This window comes from Canis aureus, chromosome 28 (assembly GCF_053574225.1).
Source record: "Canis aureus isolate CA01 chromosome 28, VMU_Caureus_v.1.0, whole genome shotgun sequence".
Taxonomy (NCBI): domain Eukaryota; kingdom Metazoa; phylum Chordata; class Mammalia; order Carnivora; family Canidae; genus Canis; species Canis aureus.
The window spans coordinates 2,286,822-2,306,450 of record NC_135638.1 but is presented as its reverse complement, the minus strand read 5'-3'; the positions used below and the strand labels follow the sequence as shown (position 1 = coordinate 2,306,450).

The 19,629-nt window shown below is 45.7% G+C and overlaps 1 protein-coding gene across 6 annotated transcripts; it reads right to left on the bottom strand.

Annotated features, from left to right (window-relative positions):
* Positions 1–1,420: 1,420 nt before the first annotated feature.
* Positions 1,421–19,221, bottom strand: TP53INP1 (tumor protein p53 inducible nuclear protein 1). 6 transcript variants are annotated; one of them, XM_077876210.1, is made up of 6 exons: positions 18,490–18,850; positions 17,468–17,647; positions 11,935–12,058; positions 11,559–11,817; positions 10,629–10,986; positions 1,421–6,389 (listed from the first exon to the last, which is right to left on the bottom strand). In XM_077876210.1, the coding sequence occupies exons 4-6, from the start codon at positions 11,668–11,670 to the stop codon at positions 6,140–6,142; spliced, it is 720 nt and encodes a 239-aa protein (XP_077732336.1). In that variant the 5' UTR covers positions 11,671–11,817; positions 11,935–12,058; positions 17,468–17,647; positions 18,490–18,850; the 3' UTR covers positions 1,421–6,139. The 6 variants fall into 6 exon arrangements, with proteins under 6 accessions (XP_077732336.1, XP_077732335.1, XP_077732339.1 ...); XM_077876215.1 differs by lacking the exon at positions 11,935–12,058 and adding an exon at positions 7,536–7,573 and having other exon boundaries at positions 6,249–6,389; positions 18,490–18,852; XM_077876209.1 differs by lacking the exon at positions 11,935–12,058.
* Between the last annotated feature and the right edge of the window lie 408 nt (positions 19,222–19,629).

Here is a 19,629-nt window from a genome sequence, read left to right as displayed (position 1 = left end):
TTTGGTGAAATTTCTGTTCATGTCTTTTGCCCATTTCATGATTGGATTGGAAGAAGACATAGACCTGGCCAACAAGCACATGAGACAATGCTCTGCATCACTTGCCATCAGGGAAATATAAATCAAAACCACAATGAGATCCCACCTCACACCAGTGAGAATGGGGAAAATTAACAAGACAGGAAACAACAAATGTTGGAAAGGATGTGGAGAAAGGGGAACCCTCTTGCACTGTTGGTGGGAATGTGAACTGGTGCAGCCACTCTGGAAAACTGTGTGTAGGTTCCTTAAAGAGTTAAAAATAGACCTGCCCCACGACCCAGCAATTGCACTGCTGGGGATTTACCCCAAAGATACAGATGCAGGGAAACGGCAGGACACCTGCACCCCAATGATTGTAGCAGCAATGGCCACGATAGCCAAACTGTGGAAGGAGCCTTGGTGTCCATCGAAAGATGAATGGAAAATGTGGTCTCTGTTTACAATGGGATATTCCTCAGCCATTAGAAAAGACAAATACCCACCATTTGCTTCAACATGGATAGAACTGGAGGGTATTATGCTGAGTGAAGTCAATCAGAGAAGGACAATCATCATATGGTTTCACTCATACGGGGAATATAAAAAATAGTGAAAGATTGTAGGGGAAAGGAGAGAAAATGAGTGGGAAAAAAATCAGAGAGGGTGATGGAACATGAGAGACTCCTCACTCTGGGAAACGAACTAGGGTGGTGGAAGGGGAGGAGGGCGGGCATTGGGGTGACTGGGTGACGGGCACTGAGAGGGGCACTTGACGGGATGAGCACTGGGTGTTATGCTATATGTTGGCAAATTGAACTCCAATAAAAAATTTATATATTATATATATAAATGAATGTCCATATGGCCCTAAGATGTTTATGTAAGATTGTGTCTAGATTCTTCTGGGAAAGAGCCATTGAAAACAGCGTAGCTTTAAAAAGGCTAAGAACCAGCGGTGCCTGGCTGGCTCAGTCGGTTAAGTGTCTGACTTCAGTTTAGAACATGATCTCAGGGTCCTGGGATTGAGCCCTGTGTCAGTGGGGAGTCTGCTTGTCCTTCTCCCTCTGCTCCTCCCCCCTGCTTGTGCTTGGTCTCTCTCAGATAAATAATATCTTTTAAAAAAAGGCTAAGAATTATGTATTTGTTTAACACACATAGGTTGGAGGAAGAGGTACTGGCTTGGAGTCATCCTCAAATTCATGTTCACGTAAATGAGTATTCATTTCAGGGGGGAAATTTTAACATACCAATTTTATACAAATTTTTAAAACAGCATTTAAAGTGCATACTGAACCCATCTTTTGGGTAAAGTAAAACTAAATAGCAAGTAACTCGATTAAGTTGTTGTTAGTTTTAAGACTGATGACCATAAAGGTAAAATAAAAGAATCTGACGAATGTGAAGTTAAAGAACATTTTGTTTATTGACAGATTAAAAACCACAACTCCAAGTAGTGCAAAATGCACCAAGGAACCCAAATACAAAGAACTGGTGTTAATACACAAAGTTTAAGCAATGCTACACTTATTTTTGGCAAAGTGCTGTATTGTTTAGTCTGTGTATAAAACTGACCATCTATGAACCAATCAGTATAAAAAATCCTATAAAAACAGAAAAAAATTTATAGACAGTGGCTCAAGAAAACAAGCTGCCATTTATGCATAGATGATGTACAGTATATAATCTAACCAAATGTCCCTTTTGAGTTTTCAAGTTGAAAAAAATTTGTGTCCAGAAATACATCAAGAAGGCACATAGTATAATAATCTACAATACTCTTCAGTCTAACTGATGCCCTGCCCTTGAAAAGCAAATGTGTTCACAACGATACTTGAGAAAAAAACCCAAGCTACCTTTTAAGAAAAATAACACACACAATTATTGATTAAAGTTCCAAACCTCTGGAGGAAAACAACCAAAAAGCAATCAAAACCACTCATACACATCAAGCTTGGATACACACACATCTAACTCCCCAGGTACTGATTTGGTTTTCAGAAGTCCACCTAGAAAACAAATGCTAAAACCTCAGCACATACAGAGCAAAATGGGGGCATTTAACAATTATACAATTAAAAAATATATATAAGAAAAATTCTAAATGATACATATAAAACATCCACTGAAGCTGCCTTCCTTGAATAGTAACTTCTCCTCCCACATAAAGGATACTGCTGCAAATAGAAAAAGATCTCCTTATCTGTAGGCTTCCTAGTACCTCCTCCTCTGACCTAAACCACTGTAACCGGTGTCATATTTCAAGTGAAATTAGTACATGGCAAGGCTGACACCACTGTATTAGGTAGGTTCTCTTAATAAAGCATTTCATATAAAATTTTAAGCATTAAAATAAGTAGATAAGGATGCCATTTATAATGCATCAACGTGACTGATGGCAGCGAAGCCATCCAAGAGAGTAGCCCAACTTTTAAAAGAATTTAACCAGTATGAATGGGCCTTATAAAAGATAATTTTAAGATAACATTACAAACATATGCTAGTATCTCCAGTACAAGGAGCAGTCTCTTTACTGATTCTAAAAACAAAAATACCTGGAAAACCTTAAACTTTCTCCACTAATCTATTTAAACTTAAATGCCTATCTTCCAGTTGGAATCCTTCATTTTTTTTTTTTTTTTGCTTTGTTTTGTTTCTACTTCAAAGAAAATCAGGATAAAGATAGATACTCTTTTTTTCCTAAGAGTATAGAAAGACAGTATCTTTCCTTGAGGGGAAAGAGAAATAGCAGAGACACTTAGCTTCAATGAAGATGTAAAGATGACAAACCAGTGCGCTACAAAGATTTGAAAAGTAAGATCAATGGGCGATGCTGAATGGCGCTCGCAAGTTTTAAGCAAACTGTCTTCTCACTGGAATCAAAGTACTGATACAACAGAGAAGGTACGTAAACAGGAGCAGTCTGCGTGGGAACTGGAAAAATGTACAGGAAATTAATGTAGAAAAAGCCTGCTGGAGTAGAAAGTCAAAAAACCCAATCGCTGTGCACCTTCTGCAAAAAATTCCCCACCCACCCAGCCATATAAATGCATTGTCACAGAGGATAAATAAAGGATGGTTCATCTTCAACTTACAGTGCAATACATAGTTGAGAAAGAAAAAGTAATAAACATAGAAAATACATTATAAAATGTTTTATTAACAAAAACACAAACTTCGAGGAACATGGTGCGTTTTAAAAGCTAAGAAACTCATTCGTGAAGCACTGCTTGTGTGCACCACATATTCCAGACTTTTTCCAAGTAACATTCTATGTTATCAGTTTAGAAACAGAGCACTAAGTTCAGAGGGGTCTTATTTCTCACTGCTTGAAGTTTTAAGAAATATGCACTAAAGCACATTGTAAACCAGTAATATTTACAACAGCAGAAATGATAATTAACTTATAATAAGTTGCATTTTGGCTATGTTTCAAAGAATACTTAACAGGTCAACATCATTCTGTTCTTATTGGTCTTGTGTCTTGCACACAGAAGCCCAACAATCTAGTGATCAAGAACTTCAAATGAATTATGTAACCGCTTCTTTCAGTTCCAACACGTGCCAATTTCAGGCAGAAACCTTGGGTATTGATACAGAAGCCAGTCTGGTATGACGGATGGCATGCTAACCCTTCAAACAAAACATCCCCAAGACAAAGTATTTGCTTTCCAGGTATAAACCATAAAAAAAACAAAAAACAAAAACAAAAACAAAACAAAACAAAAAAAACCACCAAAAAAAAAAAAAAAGAAAAGAAAAAAGAAAACCTACTAGGTCTAGATAAAGTAAACAAAAAAAAGTCAATAACCGAGAGATGTAAATGTATTTCAGGTATCAGGAAATTTGAAAAAATAATAGTAAAAAACAAAAAAAGACTGTTGCTGTTTTATATACAAATCTGTTCATGGTGCCAAACAAATTCTCATGGCTGAACTTCTGTAGCTTGTGAGGTACTAACGACTTGCATGTAATCTATGAAAAATGAGACCCCGTGTATTCTGAGGCTTACATCCAGAAAACATTGAGCTGGTCTGTTTTCAAGGGACCAACACATGGCCCTACGACAGACACGGTGTAAAACACACACACCTTCATGAAGACTCCACCCTACCTCTCAACTCGCGTAAACACAAATAGTAACGAAAAAACTTCTAGCTCAGTTTGACAAAACTTTACAACTTGGCCCCTAATCAGAAAACAAATAAATAAAGGGGGTAGTCGAAATGGATAGGGAACAAGGAAAGGGGGATCTAGGCTCTTGTTCTGAGGAGACATTCCTGGCACTGCATCACTGCCAGTGGAAGAGCGGCCCAACTACCACCACCTAAGGATGCTGTTTGACCTCTTCTGACTCCAAACAACCCAGGCAGAAAAGAGGACAGCGCTTCACTTAAAAAAAAAAAAAAAAAAGAAAGAAAGAAAGAAAGTCTCCCATAATTCCCTGCACCGAGCTGTTACAGGGTCATTGAAAAATATAATACTTCACATAACTTATATGCTGCTTTTTTCCCTTGAAAACCTTGTGTGGCCATGAATTTATTTAATTCTGGTCGCAGAGGACGTGGAAAAAGAAGCTATTTGATGACAGAGGTGATACCACTGTTCTGTCGGCAGAATGTGCTTTGGACTGTGGATGGGTAACTTCGAGAAGAAACCGGGGAGTGCGGGTGGCTCAGGGGGACCCATCACAACTGCTAAGAATAAAGTGACTGGCTGGAGGTAAGAAAGAGACTTTTCTCCGGGTTAACTGGCCTCCGTGGGACTCGAGCCCTGAACCCTGGCCTCCTTAGCACCGGCGCTCTGGGGGCGGCTGCGGCGGGAAGACTGGCCCAGGCCCGGGGCGGCCCACACAGGGTTGGGCCCGGACAGCCCACCTCAGGTCCCCACGCAGCCCTCACGGCGGCAAAGCTCCCTCCCCCGCTGGAGGAAACAGAGGCCAAAGTGGTTAAAGATTTTGCCTGAAGCCCCAGTTTCCAAAAAAACCCCCCAAAAGACAAAAAAAACAAAACCAAAAATGGAAACTGAGGGAAGCCAACCGGTCGCTCCTCATTCAGATGCTAGGAAGGTGTCCCCAGGAACCCCTGCTCAGCCTGGCGGCCACTTGGCAGCTCAGGCGGCGGCGTGGTCACCGCATCAGAAACACAAGGCCTACGTCTCCCCCTGGGACAGTCAGAACTAGGGGGTCACTAAAGTGCCTGGACAAGTACTTCTGCTGAATCGACAGCTGACGTGAGGTGGCGAGTGAGCCGAGCTGACAGGAAAGACTCCACACACGTTAAATAGTGGACTCACGGCTTAGTCGTAGACACACATTTTCCCACATAGAGCTTCACAGGTCTAATTGAATCCTCTGCGTGTGAGACAGCGCTCTTGCCCCACGACACTCTGTAATGTCTCTGTACCACGTCACACAGTCACGTCGGAATTACCGAATGCACTGTTCACTAACACTTAATGTACCTGAATTCCAAAATGAACTGCATGGCTAATCCGGAAAAAAACAAAAAAACAAAAACAACCAAATAAACAAACAAAAAAAACCCCATACACACAGAAATATATCAAGTTTTCTTTCAAGAGAAAGTTCAGCCATAATTCCATTGTATCTATGGCAACTATCACCTGTTAATGCTCATGTTAGTGTGTAAAAACGTATTCGTTATATACAGAAAAGATTATCAAGTACTGGTCAATAAAGTGTATGGCTGACCCTGAGAATAAATTTTTGCTCGCTCAAAATATTGATTAAGTAATACAAAATAAAATGAAATTGAAAGATGCCTATTCTCATACTTGGGAAGAAATGTCTTTAGAATGCTAACTCACGTACACCTTAATAGATTTAAAGACAATCCCCAAACACCAAACACTGTAATCGTATTGATATGTTTCCAAAAATATTCTGAAAAAGTCTACAAAAAAAAGTGAATGTTAAAAGCAAGGCATTACGTGATACACAGCGTGTAAATCTGGTTTTCAAGATAGTGTCTAAACACGTCGATAAAACTATGTGATTGGTCGTCAGTTGGCTGCAAAGAGACAGCATCTTCATTGTCCGTCCACACACGTCCACACACATATGCACAAACCACGAGAATCCCAACCAAGCTTGAAATTCTTAGTAATTGTACTGACGTGGGCAGGGCTGATGGACAGCCCAGCCACTGTGCTTGACTTGCCTAGAGTGGCAATCCCTGGTAAGATTTTGGCGACGAAGGCTATTTCTGTTCAAAGACTGTCTTTCACTATGTTCTTTTATCCACTGGGAGGGGCGAAAGCTCTTGGGTTGTTCCAGAAAAGCCGTGTGAGCAGCAAGAGCTGCCACGTAGCAATGGATGTGCTGCCCCATTTCATCTTGAGGTTCTACTCTGAAACAGAAAAACGCGGGGATGCATTAAGTAACAGAGTACGTTAGGAATGAACTTGAAAAAGTCACTTAGTGATTCAACCTGCCACAATCAATCTATTCCCGCTTCCCTGAGAGCTTAGTGTCTCCTGGCTGACACGCAAGCTTCTAGTCTGTGATCACGCTGACTGACAGTGATAGAAAGGAGAAGCCAGTTCCTCAGAGGCATGTGCCGTACACTCTGCAGATATGGTTAGTTCAGGAGACTCTTTTTCTAAAAGAAGTGCCTCATGTTTCGCGTGGACTTCAATCATGCGGCGAATGCACTCGGTAAGCTTTTCTGTGAGGGGAACTATCGCCGGCTGAGGGTCCGTGTGGGCCGACTGTTTTTGCAAATATAACGGATCTGGTTCTCACCATTATCCTTAAAAGGAAAAGATCTGAATTGCCCGATTTCACTGCTCAGAAAGCTGAGGCTCAGTGACGCTGAGGCCACGATCATTCCGTCTCAAGACCGAGATCCTAGCACAGGCCTCTCTCCACGGACCGTGCTTACGACGCGGTGATTGCGCACGCGTGAGGCTCACTGCACCTTCTGTCTGGGGGTGAATGTTCCAGGAAACGAGCTTTAAATCTCGATTTCATAGAAATATGCCCAGGAAAATCTGTTCATTTGACAAGTGTTTTTTCTAGCTAAAACGCTACGTGCTTATGATAAAAGACAACTGTATGCCTTGGATTTCTGTCCTAACAGGGCACGCTGTGGCGTGGCGTTTGCACAGTTGTGTCACCAAGGCCTGTGGGGCACCCCCCTTAAGCTACGGCTCCACCGCATGAGGGTCCGTGTGTCCTGCGTCACCGGCGGCCTAGTGCGGACGTGTGTGCCCTCTTGGCGCGGGACGCGGAGGGTCTGAGGAGCGGCCAGGGGTACTTGCACAGCGAGGGCAGTTGCCACCCCGCCCGAGAGCACTAGAGGAAAACACTGTGCCTTTCTAAGATTTTTTTGTTTTGTTTTTAATGGTAGGATTAAGGGCGGAGGGGGTCACATTAAGAAACTAAGAGAGAGAAGTTAATACAGAGACAGCAGCTTCTGAAAGGTGGGCATTTTGAGTTTTCCTGCTCAGAGTGATTCACACGCATTACACAGTCTCAAAGGGAATATACTTACTCTGGGCCCGTGAGTCTTATAAGCAGCTTTTCCTGGCCCTACAAATGTTAAATGGTGAACTATTAAATCACTATTACGATTTAAAATGCTACTTCATTTAACTGTTAGGACATGGTTCATTTTCTGTATTAAAACTGGTTTACTATGGGTCATTAAAGGCACATGTATTAAGACTATGATAGCACATAAACCTCATAAACGATACTTACAAAGGCCAACATACAATAAAGCGCACACCCTGAAGCCCATCTGTAATTCTGAAGCACCTCACTCCTCCGTGCCCAATGACAGTATCCCGAAGGACAGGATGGAAGCAGTCTCACTTTTTAGAGACATCGCTTATTTCCTGCTCAGAAAGTTTATTTACTCCAAAGCCATCCGAATTTTGGTTAACACCTGATCTATCTCAGTTTAGCGGGCCTTTTTTTTTTTTTTTTTTTTTTAAAGGATTTGAAATCCAGAAATAAAGATGTGAAAAAAATTTTGTTATTAGAAAAAACTGATAATTTGCAGTACTTTCCTATGTTCAGAAGGAATTCATCTAAATTTAAGTATGTGCTTTGGATCCTACATATGTGGAAAAGTACATTATTTGTCTAACATTTCTACATGTCACATCAAAACATAAGATATAAAAAATGAGATATTTAAAAAATGATGATTCTGACTGCATCAAAGCTGCAAACACATAACCAGATGCAGAGTGTGGTCTTGGACTAGACACTGGTTTGGACAAATGAAGTGAAATATTCTGGACTCCGGTGCAGAGAGCGGAGTATGGTTTGTATAGATGAAGTGAAGTTTTACTCAGAAAAAAAAAGGTGCAGCTCATTGCCTGAAGAAGCAGGTTGCAAAACAACATATACAGTTTGATCCCATTTAGGTTAAAAAAGAGAGACAAAAAAATGACCTGGAAGGATGTGCCCTAGGGTGTTAACAGTGTTCATCTCTGGGTTGTGCAAATATGTCTTTTAAAATTTTTAAATTTTTACATATTTGCATTTTCTAATTTTCTGCAATGCATATGCACACATGCTTCTATAATAATATATATTTACAAAGCTGCTATATATATACACACCCAGACTTTAAACACTGAGAAGTAAATATACAAATATCAGTAAGTTTAAAGTGACTATTAATTATGCTAAAATTCTTGAGTGGAATTCCACAGAGGTGAGATCAAAATCAGGTGGGAAGCATGTCTAAGAACTGAAGAAATTAATCTCAATCAACTATATGGCAATTTAATCAATACCACATCCAAAAAATTTTGTTTTAAACTTTTGTGGGAATGCCTGAAACACTGACCTCTTGATAAAGTGCTAAATCAAGTGCCAGTTAGAGTAACATTTCCCCACCAAAGATCTTAATTATGTATGAAGCTGGGTAATTATATAAGCAAATTGTTTTTCAACTTGGTAAAGGATAGGTTTACCCTCATAGAGGATCACAAGGTCATCTACGACATTAAGTCTACGACTTGTGAGTGCAGCAAACTCTGGTAAAGTTAAGCTAATGAGCCGCCTGGGTTTTGCTTATATTTGGCAAACAGGAGACTTGGACGATACCAGTGATCCAGTTGGTTGAGTTAGTGCCTGAACAATCTAAGAAGAGGCCCTCTGGATCACAGGACTAACTAAAGGTACACTCTGAACTGCTCCAAAGGTACTGCTTCGCCTGTACCACTGACTGACAGGTCTTTAGGGAATTAAGGTCGGGGCCAGCATCCCCGCAATACTGGAACAGCGCAGGCACATTCCACTAACATGCATCGTGACTAAGCCAGGCTTTGAGCTGATTAACATGGCCGTGAGCTTTATTTTAGCAGGTGGAAGCAATCTGGAATACACTTGCTGGATGCAGGCCACAGAACATCTGTAGGTTGGCTTTGGAGTATCGATCTTTACTGGCTGGGCACTCGCCTTGAACCTTTCAAGGCCCTCAGCCTACCTGCCATTCAAACAGAGCCTTTCAGATCAATTAGGACCCCCACATAATGAGAAAATATCACTTGGGCATGAAATCTTTCCTCTGTGAGGCAAGAAAACAACTCTCTGGGCAACATGTTTCTGTTAAACCGCCATTCTACTTCAAGATTTGTCAAGTTTTCGAGGTTAAGTGCCATTTGATGTGACCCAGCTAAGACTACCTGGAAGAAAATAAAAGTTTTATTTTAAGATATACTACTCTTGGGGCGCCTGGGTGGCTCAGTCGGTTGAGCGTCTGACTCTTGATTTCGGCTCAGGTCATGATCTCGGGGTTGTGAGATCGAGCCCTGCGTTGGGCTCTGCACCAAGCGGGGAGCCTGCTTAAGATTCTCTGTCCTTCTCCCTCTGCCCCTCCCTGCTCGCACGCGCTCTCTAAAAAAAAAACAAAACAAAAAACAAAAAAAAGAAACAAAGATAGATAATATAATTCTTGTTGAATCTGATACCCCAAATAACTCAGTGTGTAAAGTGCCAGAGTTATATCCTGAGACACTTAGCAGAAATGTCAGTCACCAGCAGAGTACTATAAACCCAACCGCTTTCCATTACATAACTGGGGTCAGGTTCCAATGAATATTTTTGAAAATCGAAAATGAACATGTTTTTCCGTACCATCCACTACTTGGTACGCTGTGCACCACTATGCACATGCTTTCCCGAGTTCTCTAACAAGACTGCCATCTTCTAAAAAATTAGCTTTGAGGTGTAGTAGAAATAAATAAAATGCATGCCACACAGACTGCCTGTGGACATGGTAAAACAGAGTTGACCCCTGAACGACCCGGAGATGGGGCACCAGCTCCTGTGCAGTTGAAAATCCATGCTTAACTTATGACTCCCCAGAAACTGAACTGCTGACTGGGAAATTTACAATGACATCGACAATCAAATAACACACATTTTGCGTGTTACAGGCATTAACTATTGTATTCTTACAATAAAGTAAGCCAGAGAAAAGAAAATATTATCAAGAAAATCATAAGGGACACAAAATACATTTATGGTGCTGCACTAGGCTTATCGAAAAATATTCTGTGTATGTAAGTAGACACATGCAGTTCAAACCCATGTTGTTCGAGGGTCACCCGCATTTATAACGTACCTGGGGCTACTTGGGTCATGATGTTCATCAGTCCCGCAGCTGGCCTCACCGACACCGGGGCAGGGGTTGTGCACAGCATAGACGGACATGCTGGGATGCTCGATGAGAAGGTTTTCCATAGGACTGGTTTCCACCTTGAGAGTGGTTAATCCACCTGCAGTAAAACACGGGGGAGGGGTGATAAACCAGCTCTCCTCCATCGGACAGGACTCAAACTGGAGCAAGCAGGAATCACTGGTATCAGCCAAGCACTCCAGAGACGCAGGCAAACAGGAAAAGACGGCAGGGTGCTCAGTACGGGACTCTTCACTGATGCCTTCTGCTTGGTCTTCTGCTGCCGAGAAACCAGGGCAAGTGTCTACATCAGAGTCCACGTTGGTGGGTTGACGTCCCACGAGAAAGACGAGTATCCCAGTGATATCACATTCGGGGCACAGAAAAAGAAGAGAGGACACTGTTAGCTGCTGTTCACATTCCTCTTTTCATTTAGGGTCAGACACAAGGCCATTTATATTCACTCATAATGATCACAAGGTAATTTCCGAGCACCTAGTGTGTGCGTACGCGTGGTGGAACAGTGCAGCAGGGGGACTACGGTGGCTCTGCGGGAAGGGTTCTGAAGACTGTTTCCATCCTGCCGAGTAAACGTGATGAGCAACGTGGGTCACTGTTCGCCCAGCACAGGATTTCATACTAAAGTGCACGTGATCGAACAGGGTAGGAAAGTTGCAAAACTGGGACATCTGACGTCAATCAATTTCATTGACTGCTCATCTGGCACAGGACGTTTCCTGCAATTTTTTAGGCAAATTCCTGCTTATTTACTTTTAAGGCTTCAAAGCCTTCAGGGTTACTGGTTTACTTATGCAAAAACTGCGACGCAAGAGTTTCCACTTCTGCGGTGGTGATTAGCGGCTAAGAGTACCTTACCTATGAAGTCAACAAGAATCCATTCATCGTCTTCTTTCTCACTGAATTCTGGTTCTTGGTTGGAAGAAGTGTTGACTTCACCCACAAACATTTTATTCAGTCTCTGGAACATTGTTAAGGCAAGATTGAGACTTTGGCGGGAGGTCTTTACAGCTGAGATTTCAGAACACTGTCTTCAGTCAGCCTGATGGCACGACAGGAGATTAAAGTGCACGAGGTGCTCATTCAACTCAGGCGAGAGCCAGAAGGGTCATCATCCCTAAAATGGGGAAAGGAGGTTATTTCAAACCAGCATATATTCGTACAATATGCACGTGTGGTTTCGAAAGCCTGAACCCACACACACACACACACACACACACACACACACACACACCCCTCAGAAGCAGGCGCACGCCTCAGCCGACAGCTACAGTCCTTCCCTTCCGGCAGGCGTCAATCACAAGGAAGGCGGTACCTCTTATTTATGAACCATTAAGAACTGAGTACTCAAGTGCAACCTGTAGACACACGTGAAAGGAGAGGGAAGGAGTTGGTTCTTTTTTTTTTTTTTTTTTTTTAACATTGGTGCTCTTAAAAGGGATAAATCTGAATTATGTAGTTCAAGCTGAAATAGAGCTTTTCTCTAAAAAGAGGAGCAAATACCAGATATTAATGGTCTTGCCACCTGATACTCAACTGCCCAGAAGCCACCAAAGGTACGGGATGACCACCACCGAAGTTTCCTTGGCTCATTGGCTCCTCTGTTTTGTTCTTCTATGTGACTGTTAGCATATCTCATTCCATTTAAAAATCCATAAGTACAGCATAATCTGGCCTAGAGACGTTTACACTGCGGAAGGCGGAGCAGGACAGCAGCTAGACCTGGAGACCGTTCACCGGGCGGTAGCAAGCAGGACGGTGCTGTAGCCAACACGCCTGGGTTCAAGTGCCAGCTCTGTCGCTTACGTTCTATGGGACTTCGGAAGTCGTCCTACTCCATTTGGCAATAGTTCGACCTCAGGGAGGGCAGGGAAGCAGGGAGGGACAGAGGGAGCAGGAGAGAGAATCTTTAAGCTCCACACTGAGCATGGAGTCTGATGTGGGGCTCGATCTCGTGACCCTGAGATCGTGACCGGAGCTGAAATCAGGAGTCAGGTGCTCAACCGGCTGAGCACCCCCCTCCCCGCCCGGCGCCCCTGGTGAGTTCTAAGTGAGGAACTCCAGCCTCGTCTGATCTTATTCTAGAATTCCTGATTTATATAAGCATTTCTCCCCGGCTACCTGATGGGCATATGAAATCTAACACATACCAAAGAGAACTTTTAATTCCAACCCCCCCCAAACTTACATACAGTGTCCTTCTTCCCCTTTTCGTCAAGAAGCAGCAGCACCCAGTAGTTACTCAGGTCAACAAGCTACCATTACTCCTTCTGCTTCCTACTCAACCTCTCAACCAAACTTGCATCACGTCCTGTTGACTCCAGCTGCACATGTGCTTTAAATCTGCCCACTGCTTGGCCCCACTTTCAACCTAGGTGAAGCCAATCTGCTGTCCCTCTGGACTTTGCCAATCACCATCTCCCTGATCCTACTCTTGTGAAATGGGATAATCCACTTAGAAAGGCACTTGGCACAAAGTTCTCAGTCAATGTCAACTATTTTTTTTTTAATGTCAACTATTATTCTACAAATATTTCCCAAGTCCTATTATGCATCAGGCAGAGCGCGAAGCACAGGGGAAGCAGCAGTGAATAGGGCCCTCCCACTGCAAGTGTTAACAACCCAGTATGATGAAAGTCATGGAAAAAGCACCGGGTGTTCCTCAGATCTACACAGGGAGAGGTCAGGAAGGACTCCTGCAGTAAACCGTGTTGATCTTGAGGGGTTGAGAAGATCAAGAATAGAGGAAGGGGGAGAAGGAACATATTAGAAGCCTGTAGATGTGTGAGAATATGGCACCTTCTGTATGACTTGAGATCCTGATGCATGGTCCTGACAGTAGGCTGGGGTTGATAAGCAGGAAGTGGATCCTATAGGACCTTCTAAGCCAGAAGTGAAGGGGAGGGAAAGGATTCTCTACCAGAAGCCAACAGGGGGGCAGAGGTGGGGAGGAAGGGGATGGCGGGATCACTTAGTGGAAGAGGCATCCTGTAGAAGGTACAGGTTGGGCATTCTGGACGTGCTGAATTTGGGAATCTGCAAGTCATGTACTTGGAGGTTTCTGTAGGCAGCTGGACACAGGGCTCTGGAGGGCAAGGGCATGGTCTCAGCTGGGCACCCAGGTCTGGGGGTTGCTAACACATAGTGGGTAACACAAACCCTGAGTGGATGAGACCATCCAGGGATTGTGACAACCATCTCACTATAAACGATATTCTTTCTCATGAGCATCAGTCTCGAATCCATTACTTTAGACTCGACCCTTCACTCTCCAAACAATCATCGACTTTAGCTGCAAATGTAGTTACAATCTGCAGTGGAGGAGAGTCTTGGTTGGTTGAGTTCTCTATGTGCAAGAGGGGCTGCTACAACTGGCATCCTACTCTGAATGGGTAGTACAACAAATGTGTGTTCAAAGAAATGACAATTGTCGTTTATTTCGTGGTCATGACCCGTCATCATCAGCCATCACTTATTCAGAGACAGTAAACAGGAAATGCTACTTGCATAACCAGTCTTCCAGAAACCCTTCTGGAGAGCAGCATGGCCAAATCATGAAGGTCGGAGCTCTAGTACAGAATGCAAATTCAGCTTTACATTCCACATAATGGAAATTGGAAGAAAAGCGGGCTTGCATAGTTTGTTTGACCTATTGTAGTGTCCTGTATATATCCTAAAAGAGGGGCTATCCAAGGGTTGATGTAAATAAAACTTTTGAGTATACGAGCTAGAAGGGGAAAAAGAAAAGATACTTTAAAAAACTCGCCTCCATTTCTCTTAAATTATGAAGGCCTGTATTGGCCCCAAGTACAATCCGGTGTCTGCTGAGCCAGTTGAGAGCATAATCCCAATTCTCCAGAGCATGGGGCAGGCCTCAGGTCCTGCATCAGCCGGAGCTGCTGGGTGTAAAGCAGAGCACCCCACAAGAAGACACCTGCTTGTCCTGAATGAGGGCTTTGTCCCCCAACTGCAGTGCCACACGAGGGTAACTTCGGGGCCCAGGCCAGTTAAGTGGCAGCTACAAGGCAGGAAACAACGCCGGGGCCGCTGTGGCTGGGCGGCTGCAGTTCCCCAGCGGCTGCGGGTCCCTAGCACCCCTCTGGCGCTAGCTCCAGCCCCCCGTGATGGGAGCTAGCTCATGCCTAGAGTATATACAACTCTGCCTCAGGAAAGGTGTCTCTGGAGGAATGCTCCATGGGGCAGCACAAGTCGGTCTTCTTTTGGGTTCCTTTTTTTTTTCCAAGATTTTACTCACTTATTCATGAGAGACACACAGAGAGAGGCAGAGACAAAAGGAGAGGGAGAAGCAGGCTCCCTGCGGGGAGCCCAATGGGGGACTCACAGGACTCGATCACAGGACCCCGGGATCCCAGGACCCTGGGGTCATGCCCTGAGCCCAAGGCAGACGCTCCACCGCTGAGCCACCAGGCGTCCCTTCTTTTGGTTTCCTGAAGTCAAAGGCTGCCTGGCGATACCCCTATCTCCTGCAAGGGCAACCAACCTTGGGTGGGCAACTCTGGCCAGCTGGGCAAGGGGGGAGCTCATTCTCACCTGTCCCGAGTCATGGCTGGTATTTATAGGACCCACCTGTGAGGCCCCGTGGGAAGGACACAGCCTAGTCTTGGGGAGGGATGGAAGGGGAGTTGGCCTGGGCAGCAGCAGCAGAGGGCTCTGGCTCTCTGCCTACCACAGGTGGCTGGAGCTGCACAGTCTAACGCTTCTGAGCCTCAGTCTCGCCACTGGAAGGACGGGGCGACTGCGCTGGGTCACCTCCTGTCTCTCCCCACAGGCCTCCAGCACAGTGAAGAAGTGGGGTTGGGCTACCTATGCGAAGTTCCTCTGGCCCTGCTTTCTGTACGTGTCACAAAAGACAAGGAGCTCCTGGGGTGCCGCCAACGTGCTACAACTGCTCGGCGAGGTGGCTGCAAGGCCCCGCAGGTGAATGAGCGCTCGAAATAGGACTTGATATGACCCCAAATCGGAATTTTCAATTTTAGTTAATTTGAATCCATTTAAAATTCAAATTTGAAAGTCGACTAGTTGAGCCAATTTTTGGAAAGTTTCAGGTATGAACTTCTGAACAACTGATTAAGTATTTCCAATGACAGTTTTACATATGAATTAAGATGGGATGTGTTTACACCGGAGTATATTTCCAAAGACTGAGTGCCCCCTCAAAAAAATGTAAAATATCTCAGTAATTTTGATATTAATTATACGTTTAAATAAGTAGTGATCTTGGATATATCAGGATACATAAAGTATATTAATGAAATTAACGTCACACATTTTTCTCTTTTAATGTGGCTACTAGAAAACCTAAACATGCATATGACTCACACTACGTATTGCTATTGGATGGTACGATCCTAGAAAAATCTCTCTAAAATCTTGATAGCCTAGCCTCCCAGTTACCCAGGGCCTGGCCCTACCCAGTCACTGTCATCTGTCACCTTCGCTCCTGCCCAGGAATGGAGGCTCTTGGTGGGGCTGCCTTTATGCAGGGCTGTAGGCTTAGGGCAGAACTTCAGACTTCACATCTCACTACATGTCACAGACATTTTTTTCTTGATTTTTTAAAAGTAAACTCTACTCCCCACAACAAGGAGCCCGAACGCACCCCCGAGATCAAGAGGCTCACGCTCTACTGACTGAGCCCGCCCGCCAGGTGCCCCCTGTCATGGCCTTTTCAGTAATTACAACTCCAGGGCAATGATAAAACTAGAGCGAAAATCCCAGGCAAAGCATGTGTCCTAAGAGGGCAAATTTACAAATACAGTTCTGGAATCTAGCGAAGGGGCAAAGACCCCGGCTGTTGTTGGGGCATCCGCCCTCCACAGTGACTGACCATCCTCGGCCAACGGCCAACCCACCCGCAGTCTCACCCCAGTAGAGAAAAGAAACAAAGTATCTGGGCCCCCGCATTTCTAGAAGGCAGCTTTGTCCCTGTTCTGGCTCAAAATGGCTCAAAATACCTCCCTCACTCACAAAAAGAGTCTTTTTCATTGTAAAATAAACAAAACTATACTATAAAAATAGTTGAGAAAGTAAATGGGGGAGAATAATTATTTCACTGCCTTGCTGCAATCACTGTTAGCATTTTATGCATTTTCTTCCAGATTTTTATTCTCCGTGTAAGGTTTCTTTTTATCACGAAGTCTAGTGAATGCACCATACCGTATCCTACTTTGTTACTTAACATTTTATCATTACTGTTTTTCATATTATTACATGAGCTAGAAATGCTCGGTGGGCAGAGGGAGGTGGCTAAATTTAATACTTGGGCGGGGGGGGAAGGATATTCTAGTTCGAGAATTTGGAAAAGGCATGGCTAGTCTATAAGAACTTGTTAGTATAATTTATGTCGTTTTTGAGACAAACAACCAACAGGCAGTGTGGCTCTGGAGTTTACCCTGCTATACTGGGAATCTTGGCTTTGCCACTTGCAGCTTTGGGGAACTTAAGATTTTTAGTAACCTTCTGGTGCCTCAGTTTTTTCATCTCTAAAATGGGGATCAGAGGGCCAAGGTGAGGATTGTGTATCCCTCAGAATAGTGCCTGACACATTACAGGCAGCCAGTAAATTTTAACTCAGAGTATTAAATATAACTTGGAATACTTAAGTCCATTCCAAGCCTGCCGTGTGACTGACTGTAGGCCATTTAGCATCTTTGGGTCCAAATGTCTGTATCTGCAAAATGTTTAAATAACAACTAGACCTATAATCTGCTGAAGACTTGTATGTGACAGTGAGTTGAGGTACTTACTTGTCATGTTTTACTAATAGGAAACTGAGGCTCAGAAATTAAGTAACTTGCTTGAAAGTGACAGAGCCGGTCAGGTGCGTAGCCAGCATCCCAGCATAAATCTGGGCGGTTCCAAGTGTCTTGCTTTCCCTGCACACGATTGCTCAGGCTCCTTTTCAGCCTCAGCTCTGGGTCTATGAACTTCAAAGAACAGTGCTTTTCAGTTAGTCTTGGCTGCCAGTAGGCGGCTCCAAAAACAACATTTTTAAATCAAAAAAAAAAAAAAAAGCCAAGCCTACAACTTTGATGATCTAACTTCGAACTGTGTGTACAGTTGTGGCTTCTTGATAGTTTCGAAATATCAGGTGGCTGAACTAACACATCTTCACTGAAAAGCAGCCTCAAAATGTTTTTTCTCTTTATAGTCTACCCTATTTTAGAAAAATAAATATGCTGGTTCCGGTAATTTCAAACTGATTGTAAACTGCAGAAAAACCAAGCCAAGAAAGTTGTCTTTGCTTGTTCCGCTTCTACTCAGACTGTTCAACTGGTCTCACGGGGTTTTTCTCCCAGAGACCCAGCACTGTCTGCCCCGAAGGACGAATGACAATGGACAAAAGACAGCCGTGAGTGGGAATTCCTAGCCTCTTAACCTTACATTTTTAAAGCAGGACCATTCCCAAGAGAAATATGAGGGAACAATTGAGTGAGCAAGCTTCCACAGAGAAGAACAAAAGAGAGGATGAAAAAAGCAGAAGAGATCTTGGTCACATAAACTACGGAGGTCCCGGTTCCGGCTTAGGGCCCTTAAAAATCATGCTGCCAGTTGAGAATGATAGTGGCTGTGACTTAAAATCAAATGCTTCCCAGGGATTCTCACATTTGCAATGAACAAGGCATTTCAATGACCAATCAGATGATTTCAGGATCTTGGGGGAACCTCATTATTCCTGCTCAAGGACCCCATGGGTCGCTTTCTCCTCCCCTTTTCCAAAAGCACTCTGCATTTAGAAAAGGCCCATTTAGCAACCAATGCCCCATACCTGGGAGTTGCAGATGGAACAGGCTCTTCCTTCGCCTACCCTAAACTGGAATTAACACAGGAGAGGATGGGGAGAGGCAGTTGGGAAGGTCACTAGGGAACGAGGCATGCCCACGTAAAAGCCATCTGCACCCCTTTCCTCTCAATGGGCTGTGTGGCCTCCAGCGAAGGACTTACAGCCCCCGGGCCTGGGGTCCCTAACCGCGGGCTAGGACTGGCTGCCCCCGGGCCTCGGGTCTCTAACCGCAGGACGGTACCAGCTGCTGAGCTCTCGGCGGTGGTCGGCGGCAGGGGTCACAGGGCCGGGGGTGCGACCCGCGGGCGAGGCCGGTCCCCGCACAGGTGCGGCAGCCCGGGGGCCGGGGGGCTCGGGGCCTGCGCGCGGGCGGACACCCCGCGCCCTGAGGTCCCGCGGAGGGGGGCGGGCGCGTCGGCCCCGGAGGCCGGGGAGTGGGGTGCGGGGCGCGGGGCGCGGGGCCGAGGCCGGAGCCAGGCCAACGGCCGAGGGCAGGGGGCGGGGGGCGGGGGGGGGCGCAGGTCCCGCCGCGGGCACGGAAAGCGGCGGGGTTCGGGGAGGACGCGGCCGCGCGACCCCCGCCCCCGCCCCCGCCCCCCGCACTTACGTGGGCCCGGCCGGCGGGGCGGGTCGGGTCGGGTCGGGTCGGGGTCGGGCCGGGGCCGGGCGGCTGTGCGGGTGCTGCACCCCGGGCCGCCGGCCGCCCGCTCGCTCCTTTTGTTGTTGTGCTGCGCTCGGAACAGCTGATCGCCGCGCGCCCCGCCCCGCCCCGCCCCGCCCCTCCCCGCGGGGCGCGCCAGCCGGGCCCCACCAATCGGCGGCGCGGGGGCCCCGGGGCCGTCCTGCCACAGGTTGTCACCAACGCACGTGACCTGGCGCCCGGCCCGGCGACGCGCTCGAGTTAGAAACAAGCCCGGGCAACAAAGCCGGGCGCCGAGGGGCGAGCGGAAGGGAGGGGAGGGGGGGAGCGGGGGGGAGGGGAGGGGAGGGGGCGGCCCGGCGGGAGCACCCACGGGAACCCGCAGAGGCGCGAGCGACAGCCCCGACCTCCGCGACCCGCGCGACCCCCGCGACCCTGTGCCCCAGGCAGGGCGGGGTGGGGGTGGGGGTGGGGTGGGCCCAGAG

Excerpts from the sequence above, each read along its gene's own strand:
- TP53INP1 (XM_077876213.1), bottom strand. The coding sequence starts at position 11,670 with ATGTTCCAGAGACTGAATAAAATGTTTGTGGGTGAAGTCAACACTTCT. Across the intron at positions 10,987-11,558 it reads GATTCTTGTTGACTTCATAG|ACACTTGCCCTGGTTTCTCG; the intron begins GTAAGGTACTCT and ends ACTCTGATGTAG. Across the intron at positions 6,390-10,628 it reads CATGACCCAAGTAGCCCCAG|AGTAGAACCTCAAGATGAAA; the intron begins GTACGTTATAAA and ends TTTCTGTTTCAG.